Genomic DNA, 19,419 nt, shown 5'->3' with positions numbered 1-19,419 from the left:
CATTCTATTTTTCACTTTCTTAATGCACTTCTTTGAAAATGTATGTCTTTGCATTATAATTATCTTTACATATTGCTTTTCTTTTTTCTTGCTATTGATTTAAAAACAATAAAAATACATTTTAAAAAGTCAAACAAATCCATCCGGGTGTGGATGGCATACATACTTGTAAATAAAACAAATGCAGAAATAATATATCCTTTATTAACTGGATTTCCTAAGCTTTTTTATAATGCTTCATCAGACTCTAACATCTACCAACAATAGCTTATTTATACGGTGTCTGAACATAGCAACCATGCTCTCAATGATATAATTTATGCTTTAGTGTTTTCATGATTTCCCAGAAAGAAGAAAATGCTTTTGGAGCCATACTGTTTTCAACTATAGTTCTGTTGCTTTTTTTAATGAGTCTGTCAACTAGGTATTTAGTTTCCATGGAAATCCTTGTAACAACGTACACATTTGAGCTCTGTAAAGAATATCTATAATGGGCAACAGAACATTCATTTAACAAGTGCTATGCTATGTGAATGTCTGCAAAGATGAATATGCCAAATGAGATCTAAAATAAATCAATCAATAAATAAATAATAGACAAATAAAAGTCTTTAATATTTACAGCCAACATGCATGCAGAGAAACTAGGCTTTTTTCTCTGAAATATCAGCATTACATTTTAAATGATTAAGAACAGGTTTCTCCACCTTGGCATTTTTCAGATCTGCACACAACACACAGAATGTGAGAAGGTAACTGGGATTTTGGAGAGCTACAGTCTACCCACAATTACAACATTCATTTTATTTTTAGACCACATTTGCAATGTCTATATCTTCCTCTTGTGCCTCTATCTTTATCAAACAAGTTGCAGAATATACAAGTTTTTTGTATCTATTGGGTATACAAAATAAAATAACAAGTAGTTTACGCTCCTTGCATTTATAAAGAGCCAGAACTGAATTTTTAACTAAAATCAGTCAGTTTTAGGAGTCTGGATCAGAGCCAACTAACCAAATTCAACAGCATCGCTCCAAACAGCACAAAATACAAATTGACAAAAGGAAAATCTTCTGAAAGACATCCTTATAATTGGCTTCGCACAGATGTGAATGATTTAATCCACATAAAATAAAAGTCATATTGCAATGGAAGGCAAGGGAAAAAAGGGGATTGCCAGATAGCAAAACAACCCCTTCCAAAAGACACTAATGCATGATGAATATTTTTTCCTCTTATTTTAAGTGTAGAGTTTTCATAGTGTTCTGAAAATTACTTACCTACAATATTTCAAAACATTTCAAAACTTTGAATCATATCACTCAATGGCAGAAACCAGAAACTGGAAACAGTTTCAGAATACCAAGTTCATGTTTATCAACTCTTCAGGTTAAGAGAAATGAAGTAATAAATAAAGTAATGCCATGTAAGTGAAGACGAAAGTGGTCATAATGCTTTATCCTACACAGAAAGGAAGGAAAACTTTCCTTTTCTGTAGTTGATATTAAAATGAAAATCAGACTATTAACTTTTCACAAGGCTAATAAATACTAGCATCTTTCACAAGTCTATTTACAAATCTATACTGTTTATTGTATTTACAAAACTCTATTTATAAACCTATACTGTATACTGTAAGCAAAACAGTTAATTCAGCTGCATTCATTAAGTCCTTAGAAGCCACTATTGTTACTCCTATCAACTGATAAACAAATCTCTAACACAAATTAATAGGACTTTTATTTCTGACATAATTTTCTACATAAGCAAATTATAAAATATGCTTTATTTCATTATTTATTTATTTCCTCATTTTTGTTGTTGTAACTGTATGCCTCCAACCACAAATTTAGCTATATGAGTTCAGTTAACACATCTTTCTTTAATAGTGATTATCTACTTAAATGATATCTTAATAAATCAATTATCTAATATAATATAACGTTAACATATATGCTACTATTTTCCAAGGTCTTATGGAAAAGAGGAATAAACACATTAAGTCTTAGTTTTGCTAATCATAGAGATGTTTAATGTAAAGATAAAGGAATAGATCAACGGACAGAAAAAGTAAAATAAAAATGTAGGAGACAAGGTGGTGAAATGAAGCCATAGCATGAATGGCTCACCTGGGGATTTTGCTGAAGAGCATGTACTGGAGTAGTGGCCACCCCTCTTTACTGTACTCATTCAATTGATAAAAAAGAAAAAGAAGAAAGGTTATTCATAGGTGAGAAGAGAAAACAACAGAGAGAGAAGGGGAAAATTCAACTATTTGTTTTCTAGCAAAGATACGATAAACTTAAATATTACCATAGGCAGTCCTCCTTAAACTAACATAAAAACTCATTAAATTATTGCAAAAAAAGAGCAAAATGTTTCAAATCTGAATTATTTCAAGTTGAAAATCACTGTAAGTGTGAAATTGAAACTTTCAAGCATTTTTAAAGTGCTTCAGGCATAACCACGCTATGGGAAAGGTGGGGAAGTCAGTTTGGGATTAAGTTAAAACCATGATTTTAGCAGAGCATGCATACTTTCTGAGGAATAAATTTAATTACTGTCTGTTTAATTTTATTGTCATACAATACTGACGCTACATTGTCAAGCACATTACATTATTTATCACTTGGTCCTTACACTGGGAACTGTAGTGTATATATGATACTTTTGATATTTGTCTTGTTTGTTATGCGAGAACTGCCCTGAGCTAGACACCAACTTCTTAAAACATACTTTAATAATGGTAGTTTTGTGAGTCTTCCTCACACCTTCTGATGTTGAGAAGCTGTTGCACAGCACATTGTTCTACACAATTACATTCCAAATCAAAATGTCTGTAAGTACATTGATTATCTGAATCTATTTCAGGCTGCTGAAGCCTGGTTAGGACAGAATCAGCCATAGTTGCCCAAATTGGTGACTTCTTACAGAAAAGAAACAGAAAGTGTGTGACTATTGATCCTGCTTCATTTCATCAGTATTTGACCACCATTTCAAATTGGCAACTAGAGTCTTGCTATACAATGGTCACTCTCTTACTTGAAGGGATAATCTTAATAAATATTATTTTGTACCCTGGTAGGGTATATACCCTGGCAGCTCTGTTGTACAGAGCAATTTTGTCCCTTTATATGAAACTATGGAGTAGGTTATTATAGGTTCTGGAGTTGGGTATCACCAATATGGAGATTAATTAATTAATTATATTTTATGCTACCTCATTGCTAAATGAGTTATGATTTAGCCTTAAAAACAATACCACTTACCCAAAACAATCAAAACGATTCATTAGTATGCTATAATGTTACTATTAAATTATGAACCTTCTAATCATAGTAATTGCTACATTTTCTGGATGACAAAAAAAAACATTTTGGACAGTTTAGTTTTAGCAGCTTTTTTGAAAGTCAGAATAGCAGCGGGTGCCATCAGGATTCTAGGAAGGGAATATTCCAGAAAGTTAGTGTCATAACAGTAAAGAACAGATTTCTTCTTCTTCTCTGAATTTCATATGAAAAGAAACGTTCAGTAGACGTACCTGCTTTACTGGCAGGCACTGAGTTTAAAGCAAATGGTTCTATGGCTATCTGGATTCAAAACCATATAAGACTTTATAGATCAAAAAATATCAGATTTTATATTGAGCCCTGTTTGGTGTTATGTGTGATATGCAATGGCTCTTGCTTGCCAAAAGGTAGACTGCAGTACTTAGCACCATCTGCAGCGTCTCAGCAGTCTTTAAAGGCTGCCCCATCTAGAGCACATTGCAGTAATCTGTGTAGAAGGGGCCAATAATGTGAGTTCTACCAGAAAGGCTTATTTCTCCAGGAATGGTCATAACTGGCACAATGGACTGAAGCTGGATGAAGGCTCACTCTAATTATAGCCTCCCTCTGCCTATGTTTCTTCTATCCACATCCTCCAGGCCTCAAGTCAAAACTTCTACTGTATCAATGACTGGTACCAAGTACAGATGAATAATAATAATAACTGCAGAAAATCACAAAAAAGACCTGCAAATAGAAGTAGAATGACTATGGCAAAACAAAGCAAAGATAGTACCAATGGTAATAGGTGACCTGTGTGCAATTCCAAAACATCTGGAACACTACTCAAACATCATCAGCATTGACAAAATCACCATCAATCTGTTGCAAAAGGCAGCTTTCAGGTAGACTTCAACTTACAACTGATTGCTTAAAGACCTTTCAAAGTTATAATGGACTCAAAAAAAGTTCTGACCCATCCTTGAAATTATGACTGCCATACCACCTTTATGGTCACATTTTGACCACAAAATTTTGGGCTCTTGGCAACCAGCTCACATTTACAAAACAACAGAAAAACAAAGTTGGAAGGGACCTTGGAGGTCTTCTGGTCCAACCTCTGCTCAAGCAGGAAACCCTGCTTCTTCTTAAAAATCTCCAATATTGGAGCACCCGTAACTTCTGGAGGCAATTCATTCCACCAATTAATTGTAAATTTCTCCTTAATTCTTTGGTTTTCTCCTTGATTGGTTTCCATCCATTGCTCCTTGTCCTGCCTTCAGGTGCTTTGGAGAGTAGGTTGACCCCCTCTTCTTTGTGGCAGCCCCTTAGATATTAGAACACTGTTAGTTGCGATGTCCCACAATTACATGATTGTGTTTTACAAAGTTTTTGCTATTTTTTGGCAAAAAAAAGGCCATTGGATAAGCTGGATTTGGACTTACGATCATTTAACAATCATGTGATTGGCCTAAAAACTGCAGTTAATTACTTGTAAAAATGGCCTTAAAATTGTGTCTGGTCGTATGGTAACTCAACTTCTAACCACAACGACTTATAAGCAAATTCCAAATTCAATTTTGGTCATAGGTCAGATGTCAACACTGCTAATATTAAATATTCTTGCTTTGATAATATATGCAGAACTGTCTGGTATTTTAAGAGTTAAATCAGGTGACAGTGAAAGGGGAGGAGAATATAAGGAAAGCCCGGGAAAAAGAAACGAAAGTGAATCTTTGCCCTCCAAGTTAATTGGAAGATGTGAATCATGACTCCAAAACAGGGGAGGGGAAATGCCTGGAATGTTATGTGCAAAGGAAGGGAAATTCAGATCTTAGCATTTCCGCCATGCCATGCTGACATCTCTGTAATACTAATAAAGGCTTTTTAGGCTAAAAAAATGCCTGAAAGTTCTTTGAAGTGTTTCGTTAATCAGACAAATGACATCAGAGTCTACTTGTACTTGGAACAGCTTTTATCCTGCAATAATACCTTTACACTATGAAACAACAACATTTGCTGACACCAGGTCCTTGGGAAAGGACTCAGTAGGCAGTTAAAAATGCCAAATCAGTTTAAATATCTGGTTGACTGCAACCAACCATAAATTAAATTAAATTTATATGCTGCCCAAATCTCATCAATTCTGAAAGGTTTACCAATTGTTAAAAACGTTTAAAAACAAGGAATACAAAAACCACTATCATGCACTACCACAGCATAGCCTACCAAACCACCCACCATGAAACTTTCAGCTATTTCCCACTCTTCTTAGTTACCCATGTCCCTGGCTCTTTCCCTGGTCTCCCACTCCATTTTGTCCCTCTATGTATCAAAATACTTCAAAAAAGCATGTTTTGGGTCAGGCATTGGCCACATGAAACAGTTGTTCCAAGCATGGAACAATCTGTGCATGTAATATTAGGCACATCCCTTGCTCAGATTTATAGTGGTTTAAAGGTTGTAAGTTGCTTTGCGGGAACTTGGTAGAGCACTTGGTTCTTAAATGCCTTCACATGTTCCTTGTTGTTAGTGAAAACGGCAATGATCAATTTTCTATGCTCCCTCTATGGAACTGCCTCCTTAGAGATGTTGAAATGTTACTGAACGTTTAAAAATGAGTTAAGCTTTATTAATTGTTGCAGCACATTACATGTTTTTAATATGGTTTTAGAGGTATTTATTCCTTATTTTGTATATCAATTTACTTATTGTACTGGCAATTTTTGTAAGTTTAAATGTTTAGTCTCTAATTTCTGATTGCTTGATTCTACCAAAGGGGTTGAGCCATGTATGAAAAAAATGAAGTTCTAAAGAGCAGTTCTGTTTTCAATTACCTGAAGCTGGGGACTTGCTTCGACGTGAAGGCCCAGGACTTTTAGATCCAGAATATCTTGTTGTTCCAGATGCACGGGAATAAGATGATTTCATAACACGGCATTCTACAAACAACACAGATGGACGGTAGGATACATATTTTCAATGCACAATCACTTCCAAAATTTAAATCACCCACAATAGTAGTTGTTCCTAAATTACTGTTCCTAAATAGTTATTACCAAATGAACAAAATACAGTTGCCAAGTCAGTGTGTAGTTCTGTTTCAATAAATCTTTTCCCAAGTTGTTTTAAATGTACATTTGAGCAAACTGACTTGTTAGCGATGCTGTAAAATAAGCGATTAGAATGTTTTTTCTGTATGATTGTGGGCAGGTTAACTATTCTGTTAGTATAGTGTGCAATCATTTTTTTAAATTCTGTATGAGTGGGATATTGTAATGTTTTGGTGGGATATTGTAATGTTTTGGTGGATTGCTACAGGAATTGTTCCAATCAGGTAGAGTTTCACTTGTGCTGTGTTAACAAAACTATGCTGTATTATGCATAAAAAGCCTGCAGGATCATGTTTGGCACCAAAATAATTTACTGAGTGAATTGATAAGAATAAGATCAGAGGCATCAAGTTCTGAAATTCTACTTGTATATCCTTCAAATCTCCCCTTACAAGTAACATATACATACAATCAAATGGCATCCTACATGGGTACATTCATCTACCTAGGCACCCAGTAAAAGCCATGACAGTGTTAGCTTTCACAAATCATTACATTTTGGTTTTATCATTATGCCAATGATATTTATTTAATTTATTTTAATTATTTTTCATATTTCTAATCTGCTGATTTCCCTCAGAGTGGATCTACATAGGATCTCATTTTCTTTAAAATGTTTGTAATGTCCTTTCCCCATAGACACTATGGATATATTGACAAGAATTTGATAAAACCATTAAAAACCATTCTGGAAAATGAAAAACAGTTTTCTATATTAAATAAATCGAGGAAAATACTTATAATATAAAGTCATTTAAACACTGGTCATTTCCTCATTAGTGATTTGGGGGTGGGAGTATGCCTTAGTATTTTACCAGAAAATGGGTCTGTTAGAATTCAAAGCATCTAAACCTGAAACTGATTAAATGCCTTAAATATTAAATCAGCAGCCAACTTGCTATAAATTGGTTGGAAACTTAAATGATTCAATGATATCACAAGTTTAATAAATAAATAATAAATATGCTTGTATATTTCTCCAGGGTATGATTACATTAGTTACTCTAGAAGAATGGACAATATATTGTCTATATCATGATCAGTTGGCTTAAGTGGATTCTTGTAATTCATAAAGCATTTTAGATGTGTATCTTACCACTATGATCCAGAACAAAATCATCTTGAGCATAACGGTATTTTTCAGGTCCACAGGCAATAAAAACATCATCGTCACCAAAAAAGTCTTGCAAACAGGTAACCTTAAAAAAAATGTAACATGTCACAAGAGGCCAACAGAGGCTGAGATGCAGAGTTCACATTATGCATTTATTATTTGCCTTCCATAGGCAATTATTGTTGCTTGTACCATTGAAAGTTAAACACAAATAAACAATGAATATGTACAATTTTATTTTTTTTTAATTTTTTTACTACCCAATGTCATGACTCTGGATGCTATACATGAATCTCAACCGTGATCTTCACATAAAAACAATCACATCAATAAAAATTATCAAGAACAGGTAATGAATGACATCTTTCTAATAAACAGCACTGAAGGTCCATTCCCAGCACAGTCTATTCCATAGACCCAGGCTCCCTCAGTTCTCAACAGGACAGCACCCTAAAAAGTCCCTCTCTGGATGACCTAAAAGGAAGAGAAGACTCATTTTGGATAAGGCAATTCTTAAAGTAATCAAGGGTTATGCCGTTTAAGGTTTTATAGGCATAGCATTTTGAATTTGGATTGGAAGCAGCAGAGGACCAAAAAAAAAAAAAAAGTGTCATTCTACATTGGCAGGAACTATCTGCAAGCAGTCAATACATCTTACACCAGTTGTACCTTCCCAGAAAGAACACATTTTTCAGGTCTAACCATGCTGTAAAAGGTTATGAGTTACTGCCATTAGCATCTTCTAGTCAAGGTAGAGCCCCTACTGGTACTTCCTAATCATAAACCAATTTCTTCAGAGGAACCATAACTTCAATCTAGAGCTAAAAGTGGGATTATTTAGGAAAACCAAAATTTCTATAAACAAATAGTAAGACTGTTTTGCTTAGGCTTAGTCAGATTACCTCTATCCAGCTGACAGTTCCAAGACTGTCAGGGCCTCCACAGCACTTCAGCCCTAACCCACTATGGCAAAATATAATTGATGTAGGATAGTAATGGTATCCCACTCTTAACAGACAGGTGACCATTCTAGCAGTTCCACATAGATATTAAATAACATTGGGAAGAAGACCAAGCTCTGTGGTATCACACACTAGAGCAAGCTTCAACTCTACCTTTCTTTTCCTGTGACTACTGAATGGGGCTACCCAGTCAATGCAACATGGTACCTTCAGCCCTCAGTCCAGAAGCATATCATAGTTTTGGTATCAAAAGCTGTTGAGATCTAATAGGACCAGAAGAGGTGTTTTCCTCCTTTCATCCAAGTCTTTATGGTTACACACTTCAGGACCCAAAACCTTAGGAAATAAATTTCTTATGGTACCATTAAACTATTTTAATACATGCCAAGTTTGCATGTTCTTCCACCAGTAGATTGAATTTTGTACAGATCTAGCATTAATTAGCCCCAGTCTGAATCTAAGACATTCAGGAACCTAGCCACGGAAAGGATATAGAAGGTGAAGAAGTCATGATTAAACTTCATTATGTGGTGAGAAACATTATCAAACAAACCTGAATAACAGTGAATGACAAAACAGATCTAACCAATAGATTTCACTTTCACAAAATAGTGACAGTGCTAGAGGTACCAGAATATATATATTTAAAAGGAGACACATTCATGAAGGCTACAAATAGTCGAATACACATATATAGATATTTTTAAGGATAAAATGCTTTTTGAAGGATGATTGAAAGAAATATAATATAATCCAGTATGAATACACTAGAAAATAAATGTCTACTTAAAACAAAATTTGATATATTATTTGCTTAGCTTTCTTGGCAATTTCTTCTACTCATTTTTAGCTGTCTTCTAGCATGCATTTGATATTATTTGTTTAGAACAGGGGTCTCAAACTGTTGGCCCATGGGCTGGATGTGTCATGCCGAAATTGCACCCACCCCATTGCCATCAATGAGAAAAAAGTCATCATATGTCGTGACACGTCATGTGACGTTGCGAGTTTGACACTCCTGGTTTAGAAGCATTCTTACAATTGTCCATGAACTACTGTACAACTGTATGTGGAATTGCCTTTGAGAAGTGTTTGGTAACTGCAGATAATCAAAACACTGCCATCACATTTTCTTGCAGCTGCCTCCAGAAATTCACGATTCATTGTGAAAGATATTTTGACTCAGAACTGGACTTATGACTTTATCATGTGATTTTATTTAAAAGCATTGAGCATTATGATTTTGCAGAGGACTTGTTCTCTTGATTATTCCTTCATTGGAAGCAAAGCTGATGGGAAGGCATTCTTGATGGCTTCTCATAAGCTTTGTCTTCCAGCAAGCAAAACTGCTTCTATTTATTTTTACAATGTAGACAGGACCTTTGATGCATAGGCATGTTTTATCTATGGAGCTGGAGAAGTATGCAAGATATTTTCTTGGTGTGTTTTATTTTTTTTTAAATAAGAACTATAGTTTTAATCATTTATTTTGCTAAAGGCATAACTGGCAAAAAGATAGGATATAATGTAAATCATATAAAATAAATCCCTAAATAGGCTAACTGAAATAAACAATGAAGCATACTGAACAGAACAGAAATTACAAACATTTTGTAAAGTAATAAGAAATGTCTTATCGTGTTTATGATATTGGGACTCATTCATGGGAAGTAACACTTCCCCCCCTTCTGATACAAATCCTGCCATTTTAACTGGGAAATGTCTGTATGAATGCTATTGATAATGGCAATTGATTCCATTTTACTGGCTTGACTAAATAGGGAATCTGATGTGTTTTCATAGTACACAACATGAGCATTTCCGCTTGTCCAACATCAGTTCTCCATTTACCACCTCTTTATGGAAGAGAAAAGCTTACCCACAAACATACATCCTCACACACAACTTCTAATGATGCTACCCAGCAAGTTTACAAATGGAGTGCTCCAAATAATGTTAATGACTGAGCAAGGTTTTAGCTGCAGCCTGAATACTCAAGCAAAGTTGGGATGATCTCAGGAGTATTTATAATAAAGGAAAAAAGGAAAGCACATTCTCCTTTAGTCTGCTCTCATTTAAAAGATTACCCTCTATTCCATCTAAACCAGCCCTAAATGATGAGAGACATTTGGGAAAAAATATTTATTTGACTGGAACTTTTGAAAAGCCTGCACAGTGGTCATAATTTGAGCAATAGCTTTTCCATATTAATTTAACCCATGATAATTATGACTAAACAGCAGTCTTTCTTTCCACCGCCTACAGTCAGCAACAATTGCTCTATGAAGGATGAAACAGTTTTCTTAAAAATAAAAAGTTTTTCCACAATGATTTCTAAAGACACTAAACATATTTGATATGTTAGAGCAATGTGTTTTATTTTACCCCAGTAAACCTATCTGAATTTCATTCTAGAAAGGGATTATGAGAGAAAAGTACCATTTAATAAAAACATGGATAGAGTGCTGAAGAGTATAGACTGAAGAGTATAGACCACACATGTCAAACTCGTGATGTCACGCAACGTATCGGGACGGTTTTGCCATTGCTGGCAATGGGGTGGGCGCAGCTTCTGGATGACACATCCGGCCCATGGGCCGGCAGTTTGACACCCCTGGTATAGACTTTTATAAAAAAAAAAAATCCGTCCAACTCTATCTATTAACACTTACTCTTTAGTAAGTATATTAACACTTCATTCCCTTTGCTTAACAGGGATGTTTGTATTTGTTATCCCATGACAATGATAAATACTGGCTAGATTGAAGGAAGGCTTTTGCTGCTTTCAGTAGGAAAATGCTAAAAATATGAATTCTTTTCAGCTTTTTCACACATAATTGTACAAGGCACCAGAAAGCAGTGCAGTTGTCATGGCAGCTAAATCATGGAAAGGAGCTGGCTGAATTTACAGTAAGACCATCTGTAGGCTGAACTATGCAGCACTGAGCATTTGCATGAATCTATTATCAAGTTCAGCCACAAGCTTTCTCCACCCAACATTCAATTGGCCTGAGCATAACCTCACTGACAAAAGATAGACAAAAGATAAACATCTACACTGTCTGCTTTTTGAGGATAAATTAACTATTAAATTTCTCCCCACTTAGTGAATCAGTCTGGCAAGGGAAATACCTCACTCTTTCGTAGTCGGCTTGATCCGCAGAAATACAACAAATGCAACAGATTCTTTTTATAAAGATCTCTATTGTTCCTTTTTTGAAAATAAAATGTCTTAAAAGAAGCTGGCTAGAGTACACAATATTATTCAACCCATACTTTGTAAGGCTCATTGTGCAACAGCAGAAAATATATGCTATAGAATAATTTTTTGTTTTCAGACTCTTCTTTTTCTTCCTGTTCAATCATCTCATACTGATTCTTTTTGTGTTGTACCAAATATATCTGCTGTATGCTTATGAATTAAAAATAGACATGAGAAAAACACAGGGAAAATGAAGTATGAAGCTGTCTGCAAACACAGGAAAAAGAGTATAACAATTTTTAATAAATACATCCTGACCTCTGTTATGCTGAATAGAAATCTAAAATTAAATGCTTGAGTGCAAAAATAGTATCAAAATATGAATTTTATTAATATTATTTCTTTCTCTTATTTTAATACTTTAAGGTTTTAATAGTGTTATATCTGCATTTTTAGTTAATTTCCACTGCGAATTATAAATGTGTGAATTATCCCTGAGTTCACTTTTAATATACTAAAAAAATACAAACCTTAGGATTTTTGTTGTAATATTTTTATTTGTGAATCGATTCAGTGCAAAAATACCAGCAAAATATGCTACACCTGTATACATCAGTTTTCTTTTCTAACAGAATGTCAATTAAAATTCTCAGTGATCCAGGTAGAGTTTTCTGGAAGTTGAGTCAAGGGAACCATCTTTTCTTGATGGTTTGATGGTTATCCAAGAAGCCTCATCCGTCTGAGCAAGTTGGATAGAGAGTCCCCCTGTATATCCTCCGGGATAGTTTTATTTCTCATCTAATCTGGATTAGATGTAAAAGTTCCAACTCCTAAATCCTTTACCCTAGATCAGGGGTAGGCAACCTTGGCTCTTTTATGACTCGTGGACTTCAACTCCCAGAATTCCTGAGCCAGCCATGCTGGCTCAGGAATTCTGGGAGTTGAAGTCCACGAGTCATAAAAGAGCCAAGGTTTCCTACCCCTGCCCTAAATGGATCATTAAGTGCAATCTCCCTGGGGAGCTCTGAAGTGATCTTAATCTTTCTTGGGACTGATGCAAGAGCAGCATGAAAAATGGAGGACAGATTGTATCCACCTCTATTGAGGGAAGGATTTTCCACTTTGGTATAAATGGATTCTTTTATTCCTCTCTCAAACCATCTATCTTCCCTGTCAAAAATGAAACATTATTATCCTCAAAAGATAATAAATGAAGGTATACTGCTGGTACCGGTCCTGTGGTTCTGTACTGGGCCATCCCCTTGTGTAAATTTGCTTGGTTTCTCCAATGTAGAACTCTGTACACTCCTCACTCAACTGGATTGCATACACTACATTACTCTTCTTATGTTTTGATGTCTGATCTTTAGGGTGGTCAAGGCTCCATCTCAGTGTGTTGGTGGTTTTGAAGAACACAGGTATGTTGTGTTTTCCCAATATCCATTTTAGCTTTTCCGATACATTGGCCGTGTAAGGAATAACCAAGTTCTTCCATTGACTCTGAATCTTAGCTCTATCTGCCGGTCCTTCTAACAGCATTTTTTTATGTTTGGTTTAAAAAAATAAAACAACTGGAATCAGCTTACTGGGGAACTCTGTTTTACGTGTGGATTGCAATATGGGGAGTGCAACCCAAAACAGACTCCAGATTGCCACAGATTTTTTTTATGTGACATAAAGGAGAAATATTAAGGACTGCATCCATATTTTCATTCTCATCTACTTTTTGAAGTATATTTCCTGGCAAGCAATTTCTTAGCTTTAAAAAAGATGCAGATTCTCGTTTATTTAAAAAACAAACCTTATATATACAAATACTTTGTTTGCAACTTCTAAGTACTGGTTAATGCTGAAAGCAATTTATTTTTTCTTCAGCCAATAGTACTTTTTTAAATGATTCATCATGCTATTAGTGTTAACTGATTTTTTTAAAAAAGTGATTAAAATGGCTAACAGCAATATCAACAAATTAATATTTATATTTACATGTGTGGATTTTAAAAAACGTCTGTACAAGCAGAAAATGCAAATGTTTCTGGACATTTTCCCACTAAAACTAGTCTTCCAGTCATTCTTTAACAAATTCACCATGTTAATTTATTGTTTAATATTATAGATCTGTTTCTGTATGTTCTGGAATCTTCCCATTTAGAACAGATTTTTATTGTAATTTTGCCTAAGAAGAAAGCTCACAACTCAATTCTCTTAAAAGCTAAATTCAAGAAATCCTGACTGTCTGCACTGTTGTTATAAACTTCTAGAGTTCTGGTAAGTGGAACCATTCCAGGCTAGCTGCATTGCTTCCAAGATGCAAACATAATAGATTCCTGAACTTGGCACATCTCCAAGTAAATGAAAACAAGATCCTACTGTTTAAAGACAAATAATCTGAAGAGCATTCCATCTTTGAAAGGAAAGGAAGCTTCAATGGAAAAGAAAACCATACTCAAGTCCATATGTAAGTTACAGTAAAACATCAATCAAGCACAGAGATTGAAATGCTATTTTGTACAAGATATAATGCTTTCTGTGGCCTTGGATAATATTCACATTAAGAAAACAGGACGCGGGCTAACATTTTGCAAGAGGAAATGCTGTTTGGAAGACAAAGGAAAGGAAGTCAAAGTGTACAGTACACTTACTAATAATTGCAAATGTATATGCTGAGCAATATTACCTAATTAAGCAATTAATAAGTAAATCATGTTCATTGGAATTGTTGTAATAGAATGTGAAGATAGTTAAGAATATGTTATATTTAGATATGGATCTTCTTCTGCCAGTTATTGCAATAGATGCAATAATCTTTAAGAAAGCATGTTTCATTCATTAAGTACAATTCAGAACAGATATCTGAATTTTAAGGCAAAAATTACTGTATTAATGTATCTTCTTTGCAACTTATTAAACCAAAGTTGCATTAACAGCTAAATTATCTTGTAACTCATAATTCTTTCCCATTAATTTCTTTTTTAAGTGTAATTATACTGACCTTTGATAAAGATGCATTTCTGATTACAATTACATGTCTGCTCCACTTTAAGAGCATCTCCACAAGACTTTCATCATAGATTGATTTTATATGAGTCATTAAAATAGCTGAAATTTCTGAGGCAGTTTCAAAAACTGCATGCTTAGTTTAATTGAGATACTTTTTTCAAATCCTTTGCAAAGTCATAAGAAAAAGTGAGCCATGACTTAAGATGTTGTGGTGGACAATGTCAAACATTTTGAGGGAATTTTTTAAATAGGCTGGTTCATTCTGAGCTGAAAAGAAATTTACATTTTTCTCTCCTGCCATTAAAATATCTCTATGTTTATGAAAATTCATGGACCTTGTAGATCAGTGGTTCTCAACCTTTTTAATGCCGCGACCTCCAACCGGTCGTAAGTTGAGGACTACTCAACCGGTCTTAAGTCGAAGACTACTCAACTGGTGCAGTACCGTTTGCAGACTGGGACTTTTGGTTGGCTCAGCAGGGCAGAGACAGCCTGGACAATTCCTATTGGGTTTTGAGAGCCAATAGAATTAGACTCTATTCAAGAGAGTCTATTCTATTGGCTTTCAAAAGCCAATAGAATAAAAGGGAGTAGCACAGCTAAGGAAAAGGGGGAAAAATGGTGGACTGCGTTGTTTGGCGACCCCCGTGAAATGGTTGTTTGACCCCAAATGGGATCCCGACCCACAGATTGAGAACCACTGTTGTAGATTATATCATGGAAACTATGGAATGCTATTTCTTCTTTTTTCAACTGCCTTGAGAAATTTCTAAAAAGATAAAATGTTTTTCTAAAGACTGATTCAGCATACAACAAGGAATAGTCACTTCCTGAAAGCTCAACCTATAAACTTCTAAATAATGAATGAATTAATAAATAAATACTCCAGAAACATGTTCATAAGACAACAGTACAGAACAAAACTAACCTTGAAGTAAAACTAGGGAACTGCCAAACTTGAATAGCAAACATGCAGCGCGTGCAAGGAAACCTAACAATCTTTCTGATTTGGATGATTTCTACAAGTAAAAGTGTGGGATTAAAAAGCAAGAGTAAAGACTATTACTGGCTACAGGAAATGTTTAGAAGCTGCAATTTCTTCCAAAGGAAATGTTACAAAACACTGACTGAAAGGTGTCTAAACTTTGGGCATCTGCCATTTTCACTAGTTTCTTATTTTGAACCTGTAAACAATTGAATGTAAGAATGCATTTAAATTTGTGGAACAATGTTACGTATAGCTTTTTGCCATGTTGAGATTGTGTAAGGTTTTGGTTCAAACATACAATTTGAAAAAGTTTTCATAGTATGCTAACGTTAACATTATTAAGTATACATGCTGTCTAGAGATAATTACTTTTATTGATACAAGGATATTCAATATAGTATGTTCTAAATTTAGTCAACATCTTCAATGGTTACTGGAAAAATCTATAATCATACTTAGTAAGCTATTTCTACGATAAAATGAGGGACCATAAATTTATTATATCTGAAGATTTCAACTTATATTGAATGTTTGTATTCACAAACCAGCAAAGACTTATCAACCAGTGTTATACAGTTTTCAATTATCAGAAAAAATAACTATAATAAAAAGGAAATTGTTCTGGTTTCAGTAATAGAAATTCATATTAAGTGCATTATTTTATTTACCCAATTTCTCTTCCATTACAATCTACACAAAACTATTGATAATACATATTACAAGTCACTTACATTGGAGTAATAAGAATTATTAGTGAGGGGAAGAGTGGGAATGTGTTTTTAAGGAACAATAATTATAGTACTGTAATAAAAATGTTTCAGGAAAAATGACAAAGAATGGAACAGCCCTAAGTCATATTGACATATATCAAATCAATCTTAATGCCATGTTTGACAAATTGTCAATGGTGCAATTCTATATAGAATGAATTACATGCAGTGATGCATCCATCCTTGACCATTTTGAACGCTCAATGGTTTTTAATATCATCAAACATGGTATCCTTTTGTACTGGCTTAGAAGACAAGAGTGGTGAGGACAGTGTGTACGTTATTCTGTTCTAGGATTGTTTGTTGTTGTTGGTGGTGGTAGTCTAAATCAAGCCCTGGGGCTCCTATGATTTTGTGGGGTTCTATCCTCTCCTCATTCTTATTTAACTTATAAATAAAAACACCTGTCATCATGGGTATTATTGGTGCACTGATAATATTCACCTGTACATCTCTACCTCTCAATGACCATCTTTGCCCCCTCACTGATCAAGTGATGATGTTGTCAAGGTTCTTTATCAGTGTCTGCATATTGTGGGTGGAGAGAACAGGCTTTAATCTAATCCTAGAAAGACCAAGTTAATAGGGTTTTTAAGGACCCTGGTCCTGAGGCCTTTCCTTTTTTAGTTTTGGATAGAATGACACTTTCCCAGACAGTGCTGCAGTACAGTTGAGGGAGTCCTCTGGGCTTTTGGATTCTGTGAGACAGGTGGCAATTATGATCATGAATCCGAACTTCACCCTGCATACAACAGGACCCATTCCTGGAGGGGGAGGATCTGCTTATGCTTTAGTCATCTCATTATGGACTACTGCAACACATTCTACAAGGACTGCCCTTAAAGACAACTCAGAAGTTGCAACTGGCTCAGAATACATTTGTGTGGGAAGATATGAGTATACTTTTGTACTCCTACTTTGCAAACTGGTTTCTACTAAGTGGACATGCACCTGGTCCTTCTATTAAACAATGCCATTTAATGGAAGACTGATTTTTCTATTACAATAACTGCCTTATAGAACAACTTAACTATCAAAATCCAGATGGGTCAAATCCTCTTTATCTTTCAAAAGGCACTGACAATATGGATGCTGTGGGCATTGGGTTAGGGCATTGAGCAAACTTATTTTTTTAAAAAAAGATATTTTATGAAGGGGGATGTTAGTTTTCATTTGTTATTTGTCTCGGTGGTGTTTGCTTTTTTTTTAGAAATAGATCCTTTTGTTGTGGTTTTAAAATCTGTTTTAAGTTACACAGAATCATATTGAATTGAACAGCTATATAAATTGAATAATAAATAAAGTGCTGTATAGTTTGTAAGCAGGCCAAGAGGCTAGAAAAGATCAATTTATATTCCAATTCCCCAAAAAATGATCAAACTATCAAATATTTTTTGATATATTGTTTTCTTTTTCTTTTTTTATTTGTGAACTGTCTGGAGGTATATGCAATTGGATAGCCTCAAAACTGAAATAAGCAATTGAATAAATGAAATAAGTTTCATAAGAAGCAGAGGCATCTAACATAACATGGCTTTCTTCTGATGGATGTTGAAAAGGGCAAAGGAATTTCAGAAAGATGTGTACTTGGGATTCTAAATAGCCTTTAAGAAATGGGTGGATCAACACCTCTTCTGCCTTCTAAAGAACGTGTATGGTGGCCAAGAAGCAAGAGTTGGAACAGAAGATGGAAATGTGAAAAATGACCTGAGAAAAAGTGCAACATTGGTCGATGATGGAGGACCTCAATCCTCTAGCCAAGCTCTTCCCCTTCTGTAACTCGTGGCCATAGTAGCTTTGAGACATATGACCAGAGAATGAGGCATCAGGAAAAATAAATCTTGAAATTTAAAAATCAGGTTTATAAAAATAAGAAACAAAGAAGCAAGTTTAGTTTAACTTGGATAGTTAATTTCCAAAACCTTTAAAATGGAATGGAATAAAGTATTTATCTCTGGTAAAAATAATAATAAAAAAAATCCACAGCTTTTCACTGCCCTTGCTTCCCTTCTCTCCTACCACACAAATGAACTGATGCAGAATAAGTAAGAATAACCGCATCTTAAGAGCTTCTACAATTATTAAGAATTTAGCTTTTATATGCAATAAATTCACTATTTAAAAATTGCAAATAAAGTTAACTTTATATTATTATTATTATCAGTAGTAATTTTTCTTACCTGTTTTCCATCCAATGTGCAAATTCTCTTGACAATGCCTGAATCTAACTTAATAGCTTCTGTTATATCAGTCAACACTTGGTCAAAGGAATGAGCAGTTTTTTTATTCAACAAAATTCTCACAGCTTTTCGTGGCTTCACTCCACTGCGTATAACAGTTACCAGTTTAGGTTTAATGAAGTCTTTGCTCTCCTTTATTTCACTTTTTGCAGATATTAAGGATGTGAAGGATCGAGATGACCCAGATTTTATGTTGACAGACCAATTTGGATTAACATTCTTAATGTAATCAACTTTCCGAAATGGCTCATTGGAAGCGCATACATAACTTTCACCTAGGGTGGAGGAAAAAAAGAGAAGTAAAGAAGATGTTATTTCTTTTGTTCTCACTTGATATGCTTTCAATAATCAATTATTTATATGTTTGTATATGTCATTGGAGTATCTGCAAATGCTTAATTTTTGAAATAGATAAAGAAAAATATTAATAAAACTATGGCATTCAAGGAAAACCTTCTGGGTTAAGTTAGTAATATCAAGCCCAGCATTTTTTCTTAGAATAATAAATATATATCATTAGGAAGGTGACAAAGAGAGCATTAAGGAAAGAGATCTTGCATTTTGTTAAAGCCAGGAACTAATATTCAATAGTCTGCTGTCTTTTATATTGGGCTATTAGTCCTTGGTACTAAGAACTAAAATTTACACGACATTCATATTTGAAACAAAAACAATGCAATGGTTTCTCCAGTTTTATGGATTTGGCAGGCACTGATGTTAAATATTCAAGAAATTATTTCCTATTTATGAATACTCTTAAT

At 34.5% G+C, this 19,419-nt stretch overlaps 1 protein-coding gene across 1 annotated transcript in view; it reads right to left on the bottom strand.

The window, feature by feature from the left end:
• Positions 1-18,933, bottom strand: part of DCLK2 (doublecortin like kinase 2) — a gene marked incomplete at its 5' end in the record, with an annotated part of 52,373 nt that extends 33,440 nt beyond the window's left edge. The window contains 3 exons of the mRNA XM_039346430.1: positions 6,107-6,211; positions 7,479-7,581; positions 18,599-18,933. Of these exons, the coding sequence (XP_039202364.1) occupies positions 6,107-6,211; positions 7,479-7,581; positions 18,599-18,933 (543 nt within the window). The remainder of the gene's footprint in view (positions 1-6,106; positions 6,212-7,478; positions 7,582-18,598) is intronic.
• Positions 18,934-19,419: the final 486 nt, after the last annotated feature.

This window comes from Crotalus tigris, unplaced genomic scaffold (assembly GCF_016545835.1).
Source record: "Crotalus tigris isolate CLP2741 ecotype Arizona unplaced genomic scaffold, ASM1654583v1 scf7180000017994.786943, whole genome shotgun sequence".
Lineage (NCBI taxonomy): Eukaryota > Metazoa > Chordata > Lepidosauria > Squamata > Viperidae > Crotalus > Crotalus tigris.
The sequence above is the reverse complement of the archived record's forward strand: the minus strand, read 5'-3'. Positions and strand labels throughout refer to the sequence as shown.